Source organism: Artemia sp. Qi Xiang Cuo, chromosome 14 (assembly GCF_049724085.1).
Source record: "Artemia sp. Qi Xiang Cuo chromosome 14, ASM4972408v1, whole genome shotgun sequence".
In the NCBI taxonomy this organism is placed as follows: domain Eukaryota; kingdom Metazoa; phylum Arthropoda; class Branchiopoda; order Anostraca; family Artemiidae; genus Artemia; species Artemia sp. Qi Xiang Cuo.
In genome coordinates this window covers 39923303-39948572 of record NC_142807.1, presented here as the reverse complement: position 1 = coordinate 39948572, position 25270 = coordinate 39923303, and the positions used below count along the sequence as shown (strand labels likewise).

Sequence of the window (25270 nt, the reverse complement as noted above, 5' to 3'; positions counted from 1 at the left end):
TGCTGCATGCTTGACAAGTTTTTTTTTTGAGGAAATAAATCAGAACTTTGTATCAATTTTTTTTGTGAAAAACAAAATTAGGGTTCTATGTGTTTGAAATATTGACTGTGACATTTGGCAAGTCTAGTTCGAGCCAAAAAAGTGCTTATAAATGGTACCTACTCACCTGCTGTAATGAAGATGTTAATGACAATGCCTGCCTGGATCCACCAGCACATCAACTCATCAAAAACCATCAGCAAAGTTGCTGGGATATAGGCACACTGGTTTCATCACGCCACGCAATTTTTTCGGATTTCGCCATGAAACATGTGGCAGCTACGTTTTCTTTTTTCAAAAGGGCAGAAAATTGACCACATACACTATTGCATGAACATCGCAAAATTTTTGTAGCTTTTTAGCCAAAAACAATTCCGTAATCACATCTCAACCAACATATTCTGGGCTTAGCTTCCGGTGACTTTTTCTTGTTCCCAAAACAGAAAACACCCACGAAAGAATGATAAGTCGCCACAATTGAGAAGCTAAAAGTGCGCTTTGCTAAAAGAGCTCAAGGAAATACCAAAAAGAACTTGGAACATTGGAAAAGGCCCTGGCACAAGTGTATTATAACCGACAAATTATTTTGAAGGAAATACAGCAGATTTTGATGAGTAAGTACGTACTTATCTGGAAAATACTAGACAAAAGTATACGCAGTTTCCATTTTATTTTATCAACAATTTATTGGAGCCACATGAATGCAACACAAAAATATAGGAATAGTAATAATCAAACACATAGGCAAAGCATTTTCCAAGGCAAACCTCATAACATTGGAACAATCATTTTCTTTCTCGGTATAGGTACTGAAGACTTTTCAAATTAAACGATATATACAGCATGTAATGAAAATACGATAATAAATTATGAAATGGAAAGGTACAAAGTAGGGTTTACCCAGGAAAAGCTTCGATAAAACACTTAATTTCAAATTAGTACAGTTCCTACAATAATTCTACCTTTTTTAATTTTAAAATTTGTTTTTCAGTTAGGAAAATTCTAAATGAAATGTAGTGAATATAGGACATTTCAATTTCAAAAAAATAGTAATTGCCAAAATACATTAACAAAAAATCAATTGTTACCACTACTGGACGAAAAAAAAAACATAAGGAAAAACTAATTCCTTGAATTACCAATAATAGAAAGAATGAACATGAAAATATTCACGATATCAACATAGAGATTTAAAGCGGCAAAAATATATTCTTCCGGCGAGATTGAATATTTATGTTTTCCTCCCATCATTAACTGAACATCAAAAACGAGGTAAACCGAAAAAAGCAACGCCCCAAGTGAAGCATAAACCAAGCGAACAGTGTTGCCAGGGATGAAAATAGCAACGATGCCGAAAATGAAAAGAACTACGGTGCAGCAGAGGAGAATTCCACCAATTGCTGTGAAGTCCACTTTCGTTTGCATTGCAAAGATTGTCAGGGCTAAACAGACGGCGGCACATATTCCGACAGCAAGAACGACTTCATCAGCCTGAAAAAATAAATTGATTCACAAAAAAATTACCCAAACTTATGAAACAATAACACAATTTTGAAATATTTACTTTAATAGATACTCAAGGGAAAAAGTTTTTTTTTGAACGTTCATATTTATATATTCCCTCATAAAATACAAAAGTTCCCCAAAATGAAAGCAACTATTTTGGGCACTGAACATAAAAACCCAAAAATGAATATTCTTAGACAATTTTCTTCATCGGTTATTTTAGAATTATTTTGGTAACTGAGCAGCTCATTAAACCAGCAGAACCATAATACGAAGCTCGTTTTATCACAAACGATTTACACGCACTTGATATAAAATAAAAGCATTTACTATAGGATACAGCAATACATTTGTCCCAATGATAAACATAAGCCCCAGTCTCCATTTTTCTTCATTGTCAAAAATAACTTGAGAAGGATTTAAACCTCATTCTATATCTGATAATTTGAAATACCTTGATAATTTTATCCAAGTCTCCAAGTTCAAAGGCAATGGTTCAAAATTGCCATACTGCTAATTTCTCCATTCTACCTACGTACGTGCAAATCTTGATGTTAAAATAAATAAAATAAATAACGATTTTATTTTCAAACGCCATAAAACGGTTATACCGATCAGCGGCAGTTCTTGTCATAATAAGGCACTAAACATATAAAACATATTAAAATCACAGCCATAGCCATCGTCATTCAAAATTATACATTGATTTTAAATTTGCTGTCAATCATTTGCATGATTGATATGTTTGTAATCATTTCGCATAGGGCCGGGATTATGGTGTGACTGCGATTTCAGCAGACGCAAAACTGAGGAGCTTACGGTTAAACAAATTACCACGTAACATCTGAATTTCAAATGACAGGTGAGGGGGAAAACACTTGGTCCTGTTGCAAGTAAGCAAGCTTTTTACAAATGCCAAGAGTTCACATTAATTTGGGGTCTCACTTGTCACTCTGCCTTTATCAACGCTAAATCAGGTTTTTTTGTTGTTTTTTTTTAAGATGTAGTTAAGATTATATTTAGGGAGTGCGTAATCAGAAGATTTTTCCAAGGAAGAAAGGATAGGCAGTCAAAAGTACTAAACAGTCAATTTTTATTTCTACATCTACAGCTTTTCCTGCAGGAATTTTTTAGAGCACAACAGGGATGGAGATGGGCCCTTCTTTTTAATGTACGCGCAGGTATGACTTACAGTAATTTAAAGATCGAGATTCCTTAAGCTAAAAAACGGCGAAAACTGAGAAGGTTCTAGACCGCAGTTACGATTTGAAATTGGAGGTAAAGCTCGCAAGTCTAGGATGAAAGGTTACTCAATCACTTTCAGATACAGAAAGTGGCAAAAAGTGGCTAACTTCCAAAATCCCTAGGGTCAAAAATTAGTAGTAAAATAGTAACCATTTTGTGCTTTTTCATCACATACCTACTGACCCTTTTTGTCCCACTCTCGACTGTTCTTTCCTTTCTTTTTTTTTAAGCTAATAACTTCGTAAGCAGACATAGAAATTAATCACAGCTAAAAAGACAGAGATGCAATGGAAATAATTTTTTTTTTTGACAAAACAACCGATCAATGTCTATTTTCGTTTCCTGACTCAAATTTTGATACGGTTTTCTTCTCCTTCTGTTGTTTTTCATTATCCGAACATCATGTAAGCCAATTCTAAGGCCATCAAGACCCGGTTACAAACTCTCAAATCCACCTTCGAGTTACTTAACTTAAAGTGCACGTTTTGCAGAAAAGCAACTTTCTCTTCCTTGAGCTATTTTTGCAAGGTCTCAACTGCAAGTCACTTTTCTAAAATTTCTCTCTGTCTGACAACACCTTTCTATTTCTCCTTCATTTATTATTAGGCCTTTTGCTTTCTCTTCTCGGCTTCTCGCTCAAGGAAAGCCCAGTAGCTAACTCTTTGTCCCTCTGGCTAAGTGATGTAAATTTCTCGCAATGGGAATCTTTTCTAGGGTACATAGGAGTGCTGTTATTTATGTTATAAGCAAAGTTCACCATCTATTAGTGTCAAGAGTTAATCTATAGCTGAAATTTTGGAACGGCAACTCCCTTCTAGGAAGCTATGAAGTTGGTAGACTCCAGGACATAAACTGGGAGTTTAAAACTTGACGATGTAGAAGATGGATGGAATAATTTCAGGAAAATAGTTTATGAGGTCGCTGATGGTGTCTTAGGAAATAAAGTAAAGAATGCAGATAGGAATATTAGTAAAAAGGCTTTATGTTTAATAGAGAAGAGGGGCTCGTACAAGAATTACTCGAGTGATAGATCACATGAAAATAAGAGGAACATAAAGAAAGAAGAGAAAGCGTTAAAATATGAACTAAGGAGGTGTGAAGTTGAGGTCATGGCTAAAATTACCGAGAATCTGGAAGATGCATCTAGACGGCATAATGGTAAAATATTGTACCGGCATGTTAATAAATTGAGAAGGAATATAGTCGATCTGAACTTAAAGATAGGAACGGGGCCACAGTTAGTGATAAGAAAAGAGTTAATGAGAAATGGGTAGATCATTTTGAGAATGTGCTAAACCGTGATAGCTACAGTAGAAGATATAGAGAAGGATGAAAAATTTTGTAACACCTTAGATGTGAAGGAAGGTTTGATTTATTAGGAAGAATTAGTAACAATACTAAAAGGATTAAAAATAATAAGGCCCCAGGCACTGCGGTAAATGAGTCTTTTACATATGGTGGTAGAGATAAATTACAGAAGATTATGAATATGATTTCCGAATAAGGGGAAAAACCTCACGAAAAGGAAAACTTTAACTAAAGCCATCTCAAAGAAAGGTGAAAAGAGAGAAAATACTAATTATAGAGGTAATAGTTTGGTTTCTGCATGAAACAAATTATTTAGTATGATGATATTTGTTAGAATTAGAGATATTGCAGATAAAGTTTTAAGAAAAAGAACAAAGTGGTTTTAAAAGGGAGGGAGGAACTTTCGACCAAATTTTTACTCTTAGATTAATAATTGAGAAGTGCGTGAGTCATTAAACCCCTTTAGGTCTCAATTTTATACATTATGAGCAAGCGTTTGATTCAGCTGATAGAAGAGCTTTAGGGAAGGTCCTATTCTAGCATGGTATGTCAGATAAAACATTAAAATGATTAGTGCTGTATACGAAAATAACATTGCTACAGTTATGGACTTTGTCCTAAATGGCCCCAGCAAAGGCAATGGGAGGACACGGAGTCAGCCGGGGAAGTAAAACTCTCCTGGATTTAGATTATACTGATGATTTAAGCGACCTAGATGAAAATTTTTGCAAAATGAATGAATTTTTGGAGGCTTTGAGAGTTCAGGATGCACAAATAGGTTTGAAAATTAATCTTAAAAGACGAAATCACTAAGACTAGGAACAAGTGAAGGGGAGGAGGTGATGTCCGACAATGAGAAGATCGATCAAGTGGACAGCTTCATTTACTTAGGTAGTATTATTATAAAAGACGGTGGGTGTAGTGAAGATGTTAAAAGTAGAATAGTCAAGGCCCCATGATGTTTTTTCCCAGTTGGAAAAGTTTGGAAGAATAGGAAGACGAGTCTGCGAATCAAGATTAGAATATTGGAAGCTACAGTGATTACAGATATCAAGTATGGCTCTAAAGCATGGACGTTTCGAAAGAGGGAAGAGGATTTGCTAGATGTTTTCCAGAGAAATTGCCTACGGATCGTTTTGGGTACCCGCCTGACTGGCATCTCAACCAGCAAGCTGTGCAAAATATTTCGTTCAATCCCGCTTTCTAGGGCTATAATGAGAGGAAGGTTGAACTGGCTAGGACACGTTCAGCAAATGAAGGATGACAAATTGTCAAGATTGTCCTTGTAGGCCAACCATCTAGGGCCAAACAAAAAGCAGGTGGTCCTCAGTTTGGGTGAGAGGATGTCAGGGAAGTATTTAAGGAAATAGGAACTTCTTAGCAGGGTGTAAAGAATGAGGCTTAGAATAGATTGGGATGGATGAGGAGCGTACGTAGCTATGCTGCCCTCAGGCGGCTTGGTGCTGCAGTGAGTTGTTAGAAGAAGATGGACAACAGCGAGTCAAGCTTTCAACAATTTCTTACTTATTCCATTTATCTTTAAGTAAAACAGTTAAAGTACATGCTGTGTTGCGTCTAGCCTCAACCGCAAATAAATTATAATGACCTTTTTTGGATTTCCTTACTCTAACTGTTTACCCGTCCGGTTTACAAAAACACTTGGAAAATTATAGGTCTTCCCGTTCGCCTACGAGTCCAGGGGACTTGTTGGTCATGTGTTAATCCTAAAACAGGGTAGTGCGCCTGAGACTCTAAGCGGACACGCCTATTAGGCTTAGGTCACTTGTTCGCCTCTGAGTCCAAGCAAATTCAGTCCCCTGTTTTGTCTACAAGTCCAGTGGACATTGTCCTTCATGAGTAAACCCTAAATTACCAATCATCCCTTAGTTCTGCCCAAGGATTGATGAATAATGATAGAATATATATCAACAAGTGAAAATGACACAATTTTTACACAATCCTGAAAAAGGCTTATGGCAACTTTGCCTCTCACTCAGACTATCTGTCTTGGCTTTTTCTTCAATTAGCCATGTCTTGATGGAAACTTGATTTTAATTCAAAAATCAACGGATAAAAATCTACTAAGTAATAGTAGACTAGAACAATGGTTTGAAACCTCTGGATTACATTAAAAAAGAACTTTCAGATAAACGAAACATTGGACCTGGCCTTTTGGGTTTTTTTTTGTCATGATTGTTTTACTACCCCTGAAAGATTGAAAGAAATTGACCCCTGAATGAAAGATTGCCAAAAATATGGACAGGTAAAAAAAAATATTCATTCACATATCTGAGACCAAAGCGACCAACAATTACCATTGTTTAAGATGTGATTCATTACTACTCAGGATTCTCCATTTTATCACAGAAGTATATCCACCCTAGCAATGAAGTCATTATTATAGTGTTTATAATTGTCATAATCATTCTAATCTCTATGAGTGTTTACTTGGTATTGTATTTATTAATGGTGCGTTTTAAAATCCCCAAATAAAAACATTAAAGTGAAAATTGCCTGTGCCCAATACTGTTGAAATTATTATAAACCTAGACGAAAAATAGCTGATTGCTTCACAGAGCTCACATCACATCGCATCGATCTAGAGGTGGCAAAAACTCTACATACTTTCTTCAGAACAAAGCCGTGAAATGCTTGGAATAGGCTGTGAGCGTTCGAAGTAACTAATTATATATGCTGAGAAACAAATCCTTATGACTTTTGAATCACAGGAGTTTTTACAAGTAGTCCATCTGTTAATTTGTGCAGCAACATAGGAAATTAGATCTTTTAGTGTTAAGATCTACCTTGAACAAGTTTTAAAATAGCGTAAGGCCCAAGCCACATCTTGAATTTAAGGTATTGAAGATAGGCAAAAGTGAAAAATAAAATAAAAAAGGGTCTCCAGATGTCAATCTTTTTGCTGCTTTTAGTTTTTTTTTTCTTTTCACAATAATTAATTAACATACAGTAGTAGCACAGTAGCCAGTTCTTATGCCAAGAGCTTGTCCAAACAGACAAAAGCACTTCCATCCAAAAGTGGCACAAAATGACGTAATATGCAAAAAGGTGACAACAAAATAAAATACTGACTTTGTGCCATCCCTGATATTTTCTAAATGTACCCTACCCTCAAAATGTACCCTTCCAAAAGCTGATTCAGAGGGTGGGAAAATTTGAGCCTCAAAATTCTCTTTTTGCGGTCATCTGACCCCATCCCTTGGAACAAATCTTCGGTCTTTTATTTATGAGAGTCGGACCCAAATACACTTCAGCCCATAAACTAGTATAATCTAAGATATACAGACAGGTAAGCAAGGGTTTCCTGTAATGCAGGAAATGCATAATTAAAGGGAAATTATTATTATTATTCGAATTAACCCTAATACAGCAATTATGCCTAACTCAAATTAAATTAAAAAGTTTCAAACTTCATACAACTCCTTTATACAAAATCTTTAAAAGGTATTAGCTATCAGTAACATCTTGATAGATATAGCTTTTATTTAGCTTGAAAAAAAATCTGTGTTAAGTAAAAACTACATTTTATTTCTTTTTATGGTCCAAAACATATATTTTATTTCGTTTAAATGGCTAAATTTTATGTCGTATATAATTTTGGAAGAAAAAACAACAAAAAACTTTGTTTATAGTTACATTTTTTAATACAGAATCTAATAACTTTCAACAAACTACTTGATTATGAGAGAGATGATATGCATGACCAATGCTTGTAGCCTGCCACTGGAATGGAATTCGTTTTACTCGCATACAATTGAGCTTTACATTATTATTCCCATTTGCCCAATGTGAAAGAACTACCTTGATAGAAGGCGCCCACAGTATTGTCGTTTGAGATGCAGCTACACTGATAAAACTAAATTCGAAGGGTTTTCTTTCTTGTTTCTTTTGCCGTATGTTTATTTTAGAAAAGGGCCTTCAAATATTTAAAAAATAAATATGTAAAGAAGAAAAACACAACAAAAGAAAAAACAACAGAAAACTTTGTATATATTTTCATTTTTTAATACAGAATCTAATAACTTTCAACAAACTACTTGATTATGAGAGATGATATGCATGACCAATGCTTGTAGTCTGCCACTGGAATGGAATTCGTTTTATTCGCATACAATTGAGCTTTACATTATTATTCCCATTTGTCCAATGTGAAAGAACAACCTTAATAAAATTAAATTCGAAGTTGTTTTTTCTTGTTTCTTTTCCCGTATGTTTATTTTAGAAAGGGATCTTCAAATATTTAAAAAATAAATATCTAAAGAACAATTCACCAACATTGCCATCTGTTTTACAAATTACTATTCCCTTTTCAAATGCTCAGTCTTACTTTATGTGGGGTTTTTGGTATTATGAGAAAGATTTCAGGAATATAAAAATGACAAATACTTAATCCCACCTAAAAATTTCTAGGCGTATGTTTTGCCACCCCTATTTTTACTTTAATCTTGTGGGTTTATTTTTCCAAATAAAGCCCTCCATATCTCTTGCGAAAAGACCCGAAAGACCCGAATCATTTTGTTTAGGCGCGTCAAAACAAAGGAAATAAATTAAAAAAAACTTATATCGAAATAAACTAATTTAAATACCTTATAAGTAGCACTAACGGTACCAAGCATGAAGCTTTCAGCCACTGTGAACAATCCAAGGAGGATGAAATTCCAAGGAAACTTTCTCCTCATACCGTCACAGCAAGCCAAAGTAAGCATGGTCACCATGACCACCGCAAAGGCTACCCAGACTAAGTATGAATTCCTTAACGTCCATTGCCTCACTCCTTCATTGTATACAAACAATGAGATAAAGCCAAGGGAAACAAGAAGTTGGCACATGAGAATTGCAAACACCTTCCTGCAAACAGCAAAATGTAATCCATATTCTTTTTTGTCAATAAATCAAAAAGTCTAAACATAAATTTATATTCAGGATACCATAAAAAAAAAATTATAGTGATAATTAAAAATACGTACGGCAAACTCAAAAGCAGAATACTTATCACTGACGAATTTTCAATCTCCTCTAGCGTCTTTCAAGTCTGTAGTATGCTGAGAAACCTGTTCAATCTGTTTCTGCCTGCCGTACTGTTATTCATGTCAGTCAAATATAGAGTCAAAATAGGAGGAATTCCAGCTGAGGGCCAGATATGTTGACAGTGTCGATCTGATGACTACAACTGCTGCAAACCCCCCAAAGACCGAAGCACTCGATCACTTTATCTACCATGGAGGCCTCCTGTCTGCTGACAACTGTTATACCGTCAATTTTGAACGCCTACTAGCTCTCACTAACTCTAGCTTTAGTAGAGTATCGAAAATATGGAAGCATGGCTACCTTTCAAACCAGCTAAAGATCTGATTTTTCAACAGTCTGGTTTTACCGTTTATTACGCATTAGTGTGAGATCTTGAGATCATCTTGACAACGAAGAACGAACGCAATATCCTTATGTTTAACAGCAGGAATCTTACGGTACAATCCCGAATAAAATCAAATGGCAGCAAGAGCGGTGGATTGGGCACGTCAAAGAATGACCCTTGTCGTTTCCCGAAAATAAACTCGAAGGAATAATAGCTGGACGACGACAATAAGGAAGACCATGGAACAGGTGAGTCAAAAGACTTTGACCATTAACACATTATAAGGTTATTCAGAAAAGGATAGATTTTCATATCGAGCTCTTTCAGAAGGAAAGGGCCAAATTTAATTACATCCAGATACATAGGCCTTGACAAAACAGGATATTGAGGCTATTTTCTGTATTTATACTATAAAAGCTTTTGCCAGTGCTGACCATAATATTTTATTGGTTAAGCTTAAGAACGCAGAAATACCTTTCAATAGTCTAAAACTGAAAGCTTCATTTCTTGAAGGAAGAACGTAAAGAGTACGAGTGGAGACAATCTTGTCTGATAAGATGGTAGTAAAGTGTTGTGTGCTAAAAGGTTCTGTGCTGGGACCCTAATATTTCTTGTACATATTAATGGTCTTAATGGATCTATCAAACAGCTGTAAATACTACAGTACAATGGGGCCCAGGTACGGGTAATACTTCCAAGTTTTGCTGATTGTACTCAGCTAACAATAGCTGCAAAAACAGAAGCTGATTTGAAGAATAGCATGAAGCAAGGGATGGTGATAATTGAAAGATGGATGCGAGTGAACAATTTTTGTTAAACAAAAGAAAGCAATATTCATGTTACATGGGAGAAGTGCAAATTACTGTCCTAGGGTTGAAGAAATTTAGTTAGAAAGTGAAAGTATAAAACGGACAAGTATTGTAAAGTATCTCGGTGTCATGGCAGATAACCTTTAATACTAAGGCACTTAGTTTTAAAGGTTACATTATATTTTTAAGCACAAAAATAGCTATGAATGTTGGAGTTCTGCGGAAATTGGAGAATTTTTCCCTCGAAAAGGTCTCTTATTCATCCATATTTACTGTAATGCGTATTATTTTGGTCGTCGACGTTCACTGGCCATATTTACCCACCTGTGTATTGCAAAATAAGACTGTAAGATTTTGGTATATCCAATTCAAAGTTCTACTGTTTATTGGTTAAATTTCATCTAAATTTGTTTATGTATAATTTAGTATCTAATTTATTACCTGTATGTTTTCCGGACTTATATACGAAAAGGGGATATAATTATGAAACTGGATAGGTTTAATTGATTGGAACACTTATTCCTATGACTACCACATCTAAGTTTTCATTGCGTATACAATCCCTGAAGTCTGGAACAAGCTTTCAGCAGAAGTAAAAGGTAAGCTCACCTTTAAGGAATTCCGTGCTTCTTTGTCATGTATTTGTTTTAACCAATGATCTAGAGACGGATTGAGTTATTGATTTTCGAGTGAGTTTATGCTTGTGTTTTGTTAAACGAGATTTTGTCTCATATGTTTTGTGATTGGATGTGCTGGGATGTCGGTATATGCTGGGAATTGTGGTGAGTTGTAGATTATGAGTGAGGGACTCTTTCGAGCTCCCTGTATACATATTAATTTCAGAATTGTTGATTATTTTTTAGTAGGGGTGGGGAAAGAGGAGGAGAAAAGATTTTTTTTTTTCCGAGGAAGAGTAATAATAGTCGTTTTGTGTTTCTTGGGTCGTCCCAAACACGCTAATGTGCATTGGGACTTAATGTGAATGTAATGTGGAATGTTATATTTTGTTAGTGTTATTTGGAAATTTAGCTGTTGTTTTTTGTGACCCATTTGCTAATAATAAGAAATTATAATAGCAAGAGAAGTTTCAGTTTAGCTTAGTGTTTGCCAATCAATGTAGAAAGAATAGTTCCTTATCACCTAAAACTAGATCATACCGCAGCCATTTCTATTGACTTGAAGCCATACATTCATAGAGAAATTGGCGACGTTATCCTCTTTTCTTTATGGTTACGATCAATGTATCGTTTGCTCTCGTAATTTAAGCTTTAAATGGTTAGCAGTCCGTTAGTTAATTGAGAGCAAAACCGATTGAAGTTTGAATTAATATAGCTGTCTGTCTAAATTCTTATCAAATTTAATGCTAGAAAAAACCTTATAACTTAAGCATGATTAAACCTGCAATCTTTTTAAGTGTTTACCGAAAGTAGTCAAATCTTCGGTACAAATTTTTTCACATTCGAAGAATAATTTTATGGGTCAGCATTTGAACATGAAATAAGACAGAATTAGAAGTTATGCTACTGTCGAAGTAAAGCCACCAAATTTAATCAATAGAAGCGCAAATGATGCTAATTTTTGGCCAAGATATTGTTTTTAAGTTAATACTCATTTTAATCGCTTAAATACTTGAAAAATTGTTCCCTATAATCTTCAATTGAAAAAATATCTCCATAGCAAAGTTGGAAAAAAACTGACAGAAGAATCAAAGGCATAATAAAACAGACTTCTATTATTTAGGAAAGTTAACTTACGGAATTTTGTATACTGAACTCAAAATCACCATTAGAATTTTCTAAGGCTCCTAATTTCTACCTAGTAATTTGTCGAATTTTTGCGAATTCAAAAAATGATTGCATAAAAATTGGTGACGATAAAAAAATTCTTACCACATTTTTAAATTCCGCGGAAAAAAAGGAATAAGAGCCCACATATTTTAATTTTTGTAGAATAACTAGTTTGGTTCATCAGCGTAATTATTGCCACTGTTTCTAAATTCCCGCTTATTAATGTTTTGGATTGAAAACAGGAGCTAGATTTTTTTTTTCCATATTTTCTAATGCAGTTATTTATTGGTTCTGAGTCCGGAGACATAAGTATATTCCACAATAATATGTTACTTTCGCAGCCTTAGTTTTTTCATCGTAATCATTTATTAAAGTATTCCTTGTTGATCTATTGATGTTCAAAACAAAAACTAAACGGAAAAGAAAATCATTCTGCAAAAACTATGACAGCTAGAAAAAGCAGAGTACTTTCTAATCCATCATAAAAAAACATATTAGAAATTTCCCCGAAACCATTATACAATTTTCTAGAATCTAAACCACCCAAATTAAAGATAAAAAACCACTTATAAGCATCTAAGGATTAGCTATGGGTAATAAATTTCAGGTTCAAGTTTAGCATGCTCTATCAGAATAACATATTTTGCATCTTAAGCCACAGAATGGCAATTCGATTCTTCATTTTTATTGATTCGTACATATACGAATCAATTATTTTTATACAAATCAACTAGTCCTAAACCTAAGAGTTTAGGACTAGTACCTCTATCAATACCTCTAGCAATCTTGTTATTATTCTTGCCAATGTTTTTTTTTATTATCATTTCATTCGTTTAAAGTGAAAGCCAGAAAAAACAACCTTTCCTTGAAATGATGAGCACTTTAAAATGTTAAAAAGGGAAGAAAATAAAAAGTTCTATATAACAAAACTTAATAAACATTAGGTTCAGGACCTAAGATAAGCTTGTATCAACACTAATTTGTTCCCAAATATCTGATGCTATACCTTTGAATATTTTGCCAGATGCGTCTTACACATAGGAGAACTATTATTCTAAACTTCCATTTTTTTCGAATTTAAAGAATTATGTCTTATCTTTACTTGGATTGGTCAGCCATACATTACTAGCTGGAAAATCAAAAATTGTTCAAATGGTAAGTTACAAACCAGATGTATAATTGATGATGTAGTCTCGCAAAATTTGGATATATTCACAACTGTGACCATAATGTGGGCCAGGCATTACAAGCACAAGATAAAAAAATTACACGTCCAACTTATGGTACAATACCTATTCAATCCAATGATTTACCTGATAAACCCTTTTCTGATAGAAGCATCAGAAAAACTGAAAGAGGAGCCTCCTCTTTCATCTTCACCAAAACTGTTGTAGTCACTCATATTAGCAGGAATCCTTGGAACAGGGATAGGTGGAATACCCTGAGCAGGAAAAGCTGCTTGCGCTGGATATTGTTGCTGCTGGTGTGGATTATAAGGTGGTGGACTAGCACCTATAATTAAATTAGACTTAGAATAATATTAAAATAGAAGCAATCCCAATATTTCAGGTTTTACGCATCCAGTTGAAATTCTGGTCCGTATACAAAAAATTAAATAAAATATGACAGAACTAAATACAGAATGTAAATCTTCTAAAATATGTGATTACAATTCTTCTAAAAACAATTATTAGCATGAGTCTAAACATACCAGCAAAACGAAAAAATTATAAGCCCCTCTCCTTCAGATAATTTTTTTAGAATATGAGACGATTCTTCCCTTAGAAAATCCTCCGATGCCTCACTCTGACTCTTGGCAACTAACATCTTCGTTAGTAAACACTAAACGAGTATCCAAGCAGTAAAGGTTCACCGGAGATTTGCAAGTAATTCGTAAATGAACAATAAAAGGAATAATAAGTTGTATCTGATCTCTAACACGATTTTTTCAAGAGCCGAACTCAGCTTAACCTTACGACTGAGTGGTCAAGTCACAAAGCTAGTGGGGTCGTCAGTTCAACCTCAAAATTTTCCACAACGACTTTCACTTTATCGCTTGGAACGCGCTCTAAATTTTAGGCACGTTGAAAAGTCAAAAATTGAATAAAAGAAAAATTACCCTTGCATTAAATCTCCACAAAATAAAAATAATTACCAATGATAAATATTCAACCTTAATTTATGAATCCAAAACAGAAATTGTATTTCATTGGCTTCATTAGAATTAAAAACATGTCCGATGCTCTTTGAAATAGCGTAGCAGTTAGTAATTGATATTTTGTCCAAGGGCATCAAAAACTGTGCTGTAATATTCATATTATTTAAACAAGAAAAATAGAAGCCGAATTGACCTAAATACAGTAAAGCGTTCAACATTTCTTGTTTGATTCACTGAGAGGACACAAGAACATACCCAAGATTTACACATGGATTGGTATTTGGAGGGATTTGTATTTGGGACATGTATTTTAAAGTATATTTTGGTGGTTCTAGACGTTAAACCCCCCCCCCCTCGTCAAAAATAAGCCTTTCCAAAATTGATAATTTTATTTGAATTTTTTTTTATTTCCGTATGGGGAAGGAATTTTGATACTTGTGTATTATACACACTAACTCAAGTTTACGCTGTTTTAGGCGTTTACCCTCCCCCTTCCAAAAACCGCGGAAAGACCCCCTCCCTCGTGGAAAATAAGGCTTTCCAAAATTGATCATTTTATTTGATTTTTTTTCCGTAGGGGGAAGGAATTTTGGTACTTGTGTATTATGCGCACTTACTCAAGTTTACGCTGTGTATAATTCGAGAATACACCGGTTTTTTCGTTAGTTGCTTCGTTAATTTAGAAATAAATTTGGGATATAGATTTGCACATTAGGGGGGGGGGGGGTAAAGTATAGCGGGTCTGCATTAAAAATGTTTTTGGAACAATTATTATGCATATTATACAGATAGATATATAAGTGTGTTTTATACGGCCATGAACACAGTAAATTAACATAAATGAAAGGCACAAGTAACATAAACTTTGATGAGAGATCATCACAAAACACTTAAATGAAAAACTACATTAAGCTAATAACAGTACTTAATACTTGGAAAAACGGTCATTAAAAAAAAAAAAAAAAAACTGAAAAAAAACCTTAAATGAAACATTACATTTGCTTTATACTAAGACTTTTTTTTAGTTAACAAAATTTCCAGATACCTCGCTTTTCTTCTGTAATTTTTTAATAGCCATATACCTAGAAAGAATTGTTTTCTGACTTCAAACTATCAAAATACTTTAACCCCCCCTTATGTGCAAATATATAGCCAAAACTATATATTTCCCATATGTTACGTCACTTTTCTTTGTCTTGTCTTGCGCTAAGCTGAAAAAAAAAAAAACTAAAGAAGAAACCAGTGTGTTCTAAGTTTTACACAGCGTAAACTTGAGTGGGTGGCCATAATACACAAGTACCAAAATTTCTTCACTCTACTGAAATAAAAAAAGAAACTCAAATACATTTTTTTTTTAATTTGGAGCCTTATTTTCCGCGGGGGGGGATTTTCCGCGGCGGGGGGTATTTTCCGGGAAGTATTTTCTGGGGGGTAAACACCGGCCACCAGTTTGGTCGATAATGAAAAACTGGAAATACCGCATTACAAAATTTTACAGGTAAGAGATGCTTTGGAAGGAGAATCACAGCAATGTAAACCCTCTTCCTAGCAAGGGGAAAAAGCAGCTCTTTTTAAAAATGTGGTGAATCCGATCGTAAACCAAGGTTCTGATGCAGAATGGTATCCCCTTCCCCAAAAAGAAATCCTCAGTTATACCCAGGACATGCCTTAGCAGCACCCTTTATCAGCAGATTAAACAACCTATAAAATCTATACGCAAACAGACACCGGCATAGTTCTCTGCAAGTCTCCATAGCCTAAAAATACAGAGAATGAGAGAAAAAATACCAAAAATTTTTTTTTAAAAAGAAATAATAAGTTCACCCCTCTTGAGATTATTCCCTTGTCTGTTTTGGGCGTCAAGTTAAAAAAAAATTATCTGATAACACAAGTTAGATTTTAAGATGATTAGAAAACCAAGGCTTTTATTCTCTTTTTTTACACAGTCATCAAACTTTGTTGTCCTTTAGTCAGAAAAGCAAGAAGTTCGGTGGAATCGAATAGTCAAATCATCATCTTTTGGCGAAGATGATACATGTACTAATTTGATTTCTTATGTAAGGCTAGATAGACATGAAAGATAACTTATATAACTGATTGGCAAGAATACAAATTTTTGGTACTTAGCCTACGCAAGAAACAAGTCATTGAGGACAAATCTTAGCAGAATTACAACTAAACCTCGACAAAATCCAACAACCAATTGTAAAAAGAAAATCAAATTAAATATATATATATATATATATATATATATATATATATATATATATATATATATATATATATATATATATATATATATATATATATATATATATATATGAAAGAGTGGAAAACATCACACAAAACGACAAAAAATAAGTAGGCGAGAGATTACAGAGCCTAAACAAAGATAGTGGTTTTTCAAACTTCTGGCAGTCTAAAATATATATATATTTGGATGTACTTCCCTAATTTGGATGTACGTAAACTAAAAAGCAAGAAGAAAAAACAGATAGAAGCTACAATAACAAAGATTTGAAAGGAAAAAGTCGCAAATATTAACATGTCACAAAGAATGGCTATATAACGATACCATGAAAATTTAAATTAAAAAGAATGACTACTATTGTAGAAAGTAGAATGAAATCTGAAAAAAAAAAATATTTAGTTGCAATGATCGTCCACGAGTGTGGTTAAATCTTTTCAAGTCTTGAACATGGGAAGATATACGCATCTTTAGAATAAACTCATCTGCACTGAAAGTCTTTCTGAAGTTTTTTTTTTTTTTTTTTTTTTTTTTTTTTTTTTTTTTTTTAACGATCGAAATGCCAAATTTTGACAACACCGAAGGTGAGAAGAGGAGAAAAAAACGGGTTGCAAGACCTCAACAAAATCAAAACCAGGAAACACAAATTTTATGTACATAATAAACGACTCAACTATTCGTTGACCCGTAAAAATTTTCTTTACGGCTACAATCTTAAACGTATCGAAAAACTCAGTTTTCCTTGAGGATACTGATTTAATTAACCATTTTAGAGGATTTTTGCATTATGCTATATTATATTAGGTTCCAGAGCCAGATCTGGCAAACATCTTCCCATTCGACTTAGCAAAGAGAGCTTTGGAAAGCTACTTATGACATTAATGAAGAAAGTAACAGGTCGAAAAGCCACATTTTGAGATAAATTGATCCGTTCAAAGGTTACACTTACATCACTCGTGTACGGTCAAAGTGAAGCCTATACTAAACAGAGTATTTTTTTTTCTTTTGTTTTTCTATTCAAAATAAAAATGCAACTAGAAATAATATGTTCATTGAATATCGACACAAATAATAATAGGTTTATTTAATACATATGTTTTTTCATACATATGGGAAAATTTACATCGAATGAAATATACTATTGTACCTTCTATGATAAGAAACTATTCCTAGTCAAAGTCAATCCTTTTTGTCCTTAGAGAAATATCCTGAATAACTTTTTTCATTGACATTTTTGTCTTTCCTACTCTATGTACCCACAAGACCAATTTCAAATCACAGGATGCCCAAATCAATCAAGGAAAAGAGTGGAGAAAGAGACAGAAAATCGAGGGTAGAGAGAAGAAAACAAAATTTATGTTTTAGAAACAATGGTTAGCTTAGAAAGATAGATACCATCTCGGCAATTCTCACTAAATAAATAAAAATCTTGCCAAAGATCAATTTCAAATGGAGGGATCCTGATAGGAAACTACCATATTTGCCTGTATGTATCGTACAACATACCAACAGGAATAAGGATTAACATATATATTTTGTTACTCCTTTAAAAATGTTTCTTTACTCTTTATTGCCACGCCTTAGCCCACATTATGAAGAGTGATAAATAAAAATATAAGGTCATCTAGCGATTTAGCAGACGTCTCCAATCGATATAGAAAGGCATATTCTGCATTTCTTTCTCTCTTTTAACAAATTAATTTTTGTTTTGGATAATCCACCTACACATAAGGAACCGGAATATAACTGAAATGCTTGGCCGAAGGATTTATAGGATCCAATGTAAAAATTCTTGGAAGACTCCTGATCTAAGGAAGGGCTAAGGAAGGACTAAATACAAAGAGCAAACCTGGAGCAACTTTAGCTTTACTAAGCCAATCATCATATATAACAGATATATCTTCCTTTTTCACCATTCTACAAAAATATTCAAGACATAACTGTTTCGTTATTCAAAAGCAACCAACTGTTGTACTAGCATGGAACTATGGAAACATAAAATCAATTACAGAAGGCTACACCTGACCACAGAAAAATGATGTAATGATTATAAGAACTAAGATAATAAACTATTAAACACTGATAAGAAAATGTCGACTTACTTTAACCATTAAAATTCTAACAAGTATCTCGTACGTTTTGGCTATTTCACTGAAGATAACCGTCGAAATATATTGACAATTCCATAAACAAAGATACACACAGACAATCTCATCTATATTAACACGCAATGCTTACTATACTAGTAAAGGCTCCAGCTTAGTAGCCCCCCAAAACTTGAGGAGTCTACAGCTCTTCCATTATAGTTTAGCCTGATTCACATAGCTTACTTTAAGACTCCTAATGTATGCAAGAAACCCAAGAATGTGAAAATCCAATATGACCGCGCAATTAACATTTTATTCTATTTAAGACCATCAGATAAGGCCTTCAGTCAAAAGTTCCTTATTAGCTTACTTTATCATTTGGGTATGATAGTCTTTATGGGGACCCGGAAATGTCATTTTTTAACGTAATACCTTGAATTAAGTATCTTTTTTCATGACCACTCTGCCTTTTTATGACGAACAAATACACATTCAAATGGGAATAAATCCATTTCTTTAGACAGTGAAAACAGGTACAAAAGTCTAGATATTTCGATCTGCATACTTCGTCATGCATACTCCTGCCATTTACCCGTGCCCCAGCCATTTAAACATTTGCCTCTCAATTACTTGGACTATCTGTCTTGGCTTTTCTCTGTCTACAATTCGACATGTCTTGATGCAACCTATTGCAAAATACTTGATAACTGCAATTCAAAATACAATGATCGTCATCAAACAGTTCGTGCTAACGAACTGTAAGTGAGGAGCGACCCGGCTCAATAGTAACCGAAACTCTAAAAAACGGAATTTTGATACAAATAGACATATCAGAAGAATCAGATTTATATGCTGATTTCAAATATATAAGTTTCATCAAGTTTAGTCCTACTCATAAAAAGTTACGCACCTGAGAAAATTTGCTTTATTTTCGAAAAAAGGGGAAAACCACCTCTAAAAGTCATAGAACTTTAATGAAAATAACACGATCAGATTCAGCGTATCAGAGAACCCTACTATAGAGGTTTCAAGCTCCTATCTGCAAAAATGTGGAATCTTGTATTTTTTGCCAGAAAAAAGATCACGGATGCATGTTCTTTAGAGTTCTATATTATAGAAATCTAATGAAAATCACACCATCAGATTCAGCGTATCAGAGAACCCTACTATAGAAGTTTCAAGCTCCTATCAGCAAAAATGTGGACTTTTCTATTTTTTGCCTGAAGAAAGATCACGGATGCGTGTTTATTTGTTTTTTTTTCCCCAGGGGTGGTCGTATCCATCCAGTAGTACTAGAATATCGTTAAAGGGTTTATTCGAACGGATATTGAAAGTTCTACTGCTCTTTTTAAGTAAACGAAAAAATTGGAGGCCCACTTGTCCCCCTCCCACGCTGATTATTTTCCTGAAGTCACCCGATCAAAATCTAGAGGTAGCTATTTTGTTCAGCATAGTCGAAAATCTAATTAATATGTCTTTGAGGATGACATAATCCCCCCCGATCCCAGGGGAAGGGCTGCAAGTTATACACTTTGCCCATTGTTTAAATACAGTATTGGTTATTGGGAAGTATAGAGGTGTTTTCAGGAGGAATTTTTTTCTAGTGGGGGGGGTGTCGGAGTAGGGGTTACGGGGGAAGATCTTTCCATGGAGGATATTTACTTGGGGAAAGGAACATCTCCATGAAGGTGGCGCCAGATTTCCCAACATTATTTAAAAAACGATCAGAAATTAAATAAAAAAAACAAGTTTTTTTTCAACTGAAAGTGAGGAGCAACATTAAAACTCAAAACGAACAAAAATTATTACGTATATGAGAGGGTTCGCCCCCTAGTCAATACCTCGCTCTTTACGCTAAAGTTTTTTAGTACTTTCAAAAGAGTTATCTATTCTAATTAACCGGCCTTTGTGATTTAGGGGTTTGTGATTCGAACAAAATTCGAAATTTAGCGTAAAGAGCGAGGTATTGACTAGGGAGCAAACTCCCTCATATACGTGATAAAAACATACGAATATAGAAATTCGTTACGTAAGTTAATTCGTAAGTTACGTCAGAACAAAATTTCGAGAAAGCCAATTAGCCCAAAAAAGGAAAAGTAATATGCGAATTTCGTTTTAATTATTCATGTACGGTGAGCCAAAATCAAAGCTGCATTAATTCAATAACGTTCAGAAATTAACTAAAAAAACAAGTCTTTTTTAACTGAAAGTAAGGAGCGACATTCAAACTTAAAAAGAACAGAAATTATTCCGTATATGAAAGGGGCTGTCCCGTCCTCAACGCCTCGCTCTTTACGCTAAAGTTTGACTCTATCTCAAAACTTTATTTTTTAAAACAATAAAAAACTTTATCGTAAAGAGCGAGGCGTTGAGGAGGGGACAGCCCCTTTCATATACGGAATAATTTCTGTTCGTTTTAAGTTTTAATGTCGCTCCTTACTTTCAGTTAAAAAACTTGTTTTTTTTTAGTTAATCAGTAGAAAAAGGATACATAATTTAAGGTATTACGTCAACAATGCGTCGTATATATGGGGAGATCAGACCAATCAAGTATATAACATATAAATTCAACATTTCTTTTGCAATTAGAAGACAGAGAAGACTTTGCCCCCTTCATTGAAACTTTATTTTACATTTAGGCAAGACTAAAGAAGAAAATTTACATCTCAAGACGACGGATGAACCCTGTTATTTAAATCTCTCAGAAAAATTTAGTAAACGACCCGGAAGTTAATTATTTTGTTTTGTATAAATATTTTATTTTAATTTTAATACTTTAGTATTTCTACTGATGAAGATTGCTACATATGTGATTGAAATATCTAAGACTTTTGTACCTGTTTTATCAGTCTAAATAAATGAATTTTTCCCCATTTGAACGTTTATTTGTTACATATATCATTTTCTTATAGTCCCCGCAAGACCTTGGCCCAACCCTACATACATACATGAAGTTATCAAGTTATCAATTGAAGTTATCAAGTTATCAATTGAAGTTATCAAGTATTTTGGGTTGCAATAGGTTAGGTTAGGAATGATATAGGTGTTCTACAATCCCCAAGTTCGACCCAAGGGCCTTTTATAAACCAAGCGTCTTTTCTTTCTGTTTTTTTTTAACATGCTAACTATGCAACAATTATCTGAGTTGTTTTGAAGTTCCCATCCCTCAGTCATTGTAGAATCTCGGTTAAAACTTTGTCCACACTTGATTAAACGCTTTCGAAACATAGTTAAAAGAAGTTTGAACATTCGAATATTCTGAATAGCATTTGATGAAACCTACAATTTAGGCCATATTTTCAAAATTGTCATTTCATGTTTAACTATACAAACGCAACCCTGGAACAGTGGGGTCTATTGATGGTTATCTCTACCTCTATTTTTATGTGAAAAATTACAAAAATATGGAAGCAGTCATGAAGATATTGAGTTTTAAGGCGAGAAATCTCGTATTTAGTTTTTCAGCGTTAAGGTATATGACAAGAATGACTAAGGAATATAATAGTCACAATAGGGCTCGTAGTCTAAGTACCATTCAAACTAAGAAAAGTCACTATATCTGTCCAAAATTATGAATTCAATGAGTTTCTATTTACTTTTTATAACTAACGTGTCAATGTTGTAAAAAAAAAGTAGATTCATGGACATATGAATCTTTTTTGGAATGGCCCAGCCCCTTCTCCTCCTACAGAAAAAGAATATTACAAAAAAAAACACAAGGCAATTATGAGGAAAATCCCAATAAACGTGTTTTCTTTTTTGTACACTTCCCCCAAATATACACCAAAATAAATTGTCGGTTTATTTTCTTCGTTTCTTTTCAACACCCCCCCCCTCCCTTCCACCCCGAAAAAAATGCCTTTTTTGTATTTTTATTTAAAATAACCCTTTATTACAATTTCATTGATAAAATCAAGAAAGCAACATAATTTCAAAAAAGCAGAATAGTCAGCCTTGATGGCTCGACTTGACGTCCTTCGGCCGTGAGGACAGGGGTTTGAATCCAGGTGTCGCTGGTTATATCGTAAGGAACGGGGGCCAGCAGTGCAACTTGACAAGCGCAACCAGAGTCAATTCAGCTCTGAATTGGTACCTGGAAAAATCTAGGGAAGGTAAACAGGAAGCGTGTACAAAAGCACAGGATGGCTGGTCTTCAACCCTCCCCCCCCCCCCCATTGCACATCCTGGCTGAAGGGCCAAGAAACGGAAATCGTGAATCCATGTAAGTAATTTTGTAAATCCTACTTATTATAAACATTCTATATTCAATATTTTCAATCGAATGAGCCCTTTTCGAAGTTCCTACGACAACTCCTTCGATACGAAGTGCCCTGGTCTAAACCAAAATAAAAAAATAATACATTATACCCACATCGATCTTTACTATAATTAATTAAAAAAACTGTCCGAAAAATAAGTTTTTAAAAGAAAAGTAAAGGCCATTTTAAACTTAAGCTCAGGAGATACAAATACCTGTTAAAATTCAAACTCAAAACGACCAGAAATTACCATTAAAGAATAAATGAAACCCAAAACGAACAGAAATTAAATAAACAATCATAGTTGAAAACACACAACAAGTAATAATATAAATGAACAAATAGATCTTAAAGCGAGTAATGCTTATATTGAATGTGAAAATAAAGCTTAAAACGAAAAAAATAGTTTTTCTATTAAAGTATAAATGAAACTTAAAGCGAACAGAAACTAAAAAAAACAATCAATGCGAACAAACATACAATATATATTAATGTAAATGAATAAATAAATCTTAAAACAAGTGAAACTTAAATTGAATATGCAAATCAAATTTGAATCGAATAAAAATAACTACAAACAAGAGTTTGGGTATCGCCTCACTGCAGAAGCCTAAAACCTACTGCGTCATTGGCGCTTTACTGAAAACGAATTATATTAAAAATATTTTCTTTTGTACTTAATATTGATGATAAATATTAAAATTACAGTAAAATTTTGAACTGATGAGCTTTCAGCAATTAATATCATTATAAATAAAACATTCAGTTTAATTTATTAGTTCTTTCTAAGATTGGTCAAGACAAATATAGTTCCACTACAAACAAAATTTGGATACTGCCCCCTTCTTTAACTGTAAATACTTTCAACTAATTTGAAGAAAAATATTTGCAACTAAGTTGAATAATAATAATAAGTAATACATTGTGCCAACATCGTTCTTTACTTAAGCAGTGCGATTGCGCTACCTGTGATATGAACTTGGGGTCAATACCTCTATTGTTTAGTATTAATTAAAAAAAACTTTTTCCGCAAATAAGTTTTTCAAAGAAAAGTAAAGAACTCCATTAAACCAAAAATGAGCAAAAACAAAATCAAATAATCTACCAAGCGTAAAACTACCACAAATCAGCATTGATAAATAAATGAAACCCAAAACGAACAGAAATTACAATAAACAACCGAGTCAAACTCAAAACGAGCTGAAATTAACATAAGTTGGGCTCAAACCCCCTATGCCTTCCCAAGGCCAGAACATAATTTGCACTGTACTGAAAAAAATATGAATGTTTTTACTCTTTAATAAATCAAATAATATTAACATTTTGATTACTAAATATCAGTATATGAATATTAAACTGACAATGCACGCACATTCATTTGTATTGTTTTCAGAAAAGTGCAAATTCAGTTTTGAGTATATACCATCTATTGAATTCTACAAGGCCCCCGTACCAAACAGGTTTTTCTGGTAGGTAAACAGGTCATTATACTCGGTCATTACACTCTTTGTCAAGAGGATTTACGCAATTTCAAAGTTCAGTGTCTTTTTTTTAGTGGTAAACCAAAAAACCGATGCCCCTTTTTACTCGCCAATTATTTTTTGTATATATTGAGGTTTCATATTTGATTCTCACTCAGTTTTGAATAGTGTATGTTCGAGATAGCATTGCAGGCATTTTTTGTAAAAAGTATTTACATAGAAAAAATTCATAATTATAAGAAATTTCTGGCGAGTAAAAATATTCTCATTATTATATTAAAAATAATCGATCTGTAATTTGGGGCTAGAATAAAATGTTGATTTTTTTTTTAATGTATTAATTGTTACAAAAGCTTCCTTTTTTTTGAGTTTCGGTTTTTCCTTACTTATAGCTCGTTATCATGTACTGCTGGAAAATGTATTTCAGTGATATTTTAGATCATAGTAGGCTAATGATGCTTTTCGTCTTTAGAAGAAGAATAAAAAAAAAACAATTTAGAATCTATGCTGGTTACGGGGGGATTGACTGAGCCATGCTAATTAACTTTTCCACTTCCTAAATTTCTATTTATGTCTACATTTGATTGAAATCTGATAGTTTAAAGAGAAAAAAGGCTGTTATACCAAAGAGTTTAATAATTTCCGACTAAATTGACTTTGAATTTCACAAAAATGCTTATAACTGCATGATTATTAACAATTTTACGCTTGAGTATACAAAGAGGAAGCTCGCTGAAGGAAGTGTCAGTGACCGGATAATCTGGAATAAGAAAAAGAAATCTGTTCGTATTCTAAAAAATCTAAATTTGAAACAATGAGCATTTTTTTTTGATAATAAAGGAAAATAAAACTATTTTCAGTTTTTCTCAGTAGGTAGCTTGCAAGCTTAAAGAGCTAAATATATATATATATATATATATAATGCATTCAAAAACCCTCAACCCCCTCCCCGTTTTTTTTAATGTATTAATT

At 33.6% G+C, this 25270-nt stretch overlaps 1 protein-coding gene across 1 annotated transcript; it reads right to left on the bottom strand.

Moving 5' to 3' along the window:
• Positions 1-699: 699 nt before the first annotated feature.
• Lfg (Glutamate NMDA receptor-associated protein 1 lifeguard) lies at positions 700-18457 on the bottom strand. Its single transcript, XM_089099770.1, has 4 exons — positions 18321-18457; positions 13379-13577; positions 8703-8964; positions 700-1530 (listed from the first exon to the last, which is right to left on the bottom strand). The coding sequence occupies exons 1-4, from the start codon at positions 18385-18387 to the stop codon at positions 1162-1164; spliced, it is 897 nt and encodes a 298-aa protein (XP_088955896.1). The 5' UTR covers positions 18388-18457; the 3' UTR covers positions 700-1161.
• Between the last annotated feature and the right edge of the window lie 6813 nt (positions 18458-25270).

What these genes read in the sequence shown, in the direction of transcription:
- Lfg (XM_089099770.1), bottom strand. Translation starts at nt 18,387, where the DNA reads ATGGTGAAAAAGGAAGATATATCTGTTATATATGATGATTGGCTTAGT. An exon ending in TAAAGCTAAAGTTGCTCCAG is followed by an intron (nt 13,578 to 18,320) that starts GTTTGCTCTTTG and finishes ATTTAATTATAG; the next exon opens with GTGCTAGTCCACCACCTTAT. An exon ending in CCGTTAGTGCTACTTATAAG is followed by an intron (nt 1,531 to 8,702) that starts GTATTTAAATTA and finishes TTATTTTTTCAG; the next exon opens with GCTGATGAAGTCGTTCTTGC.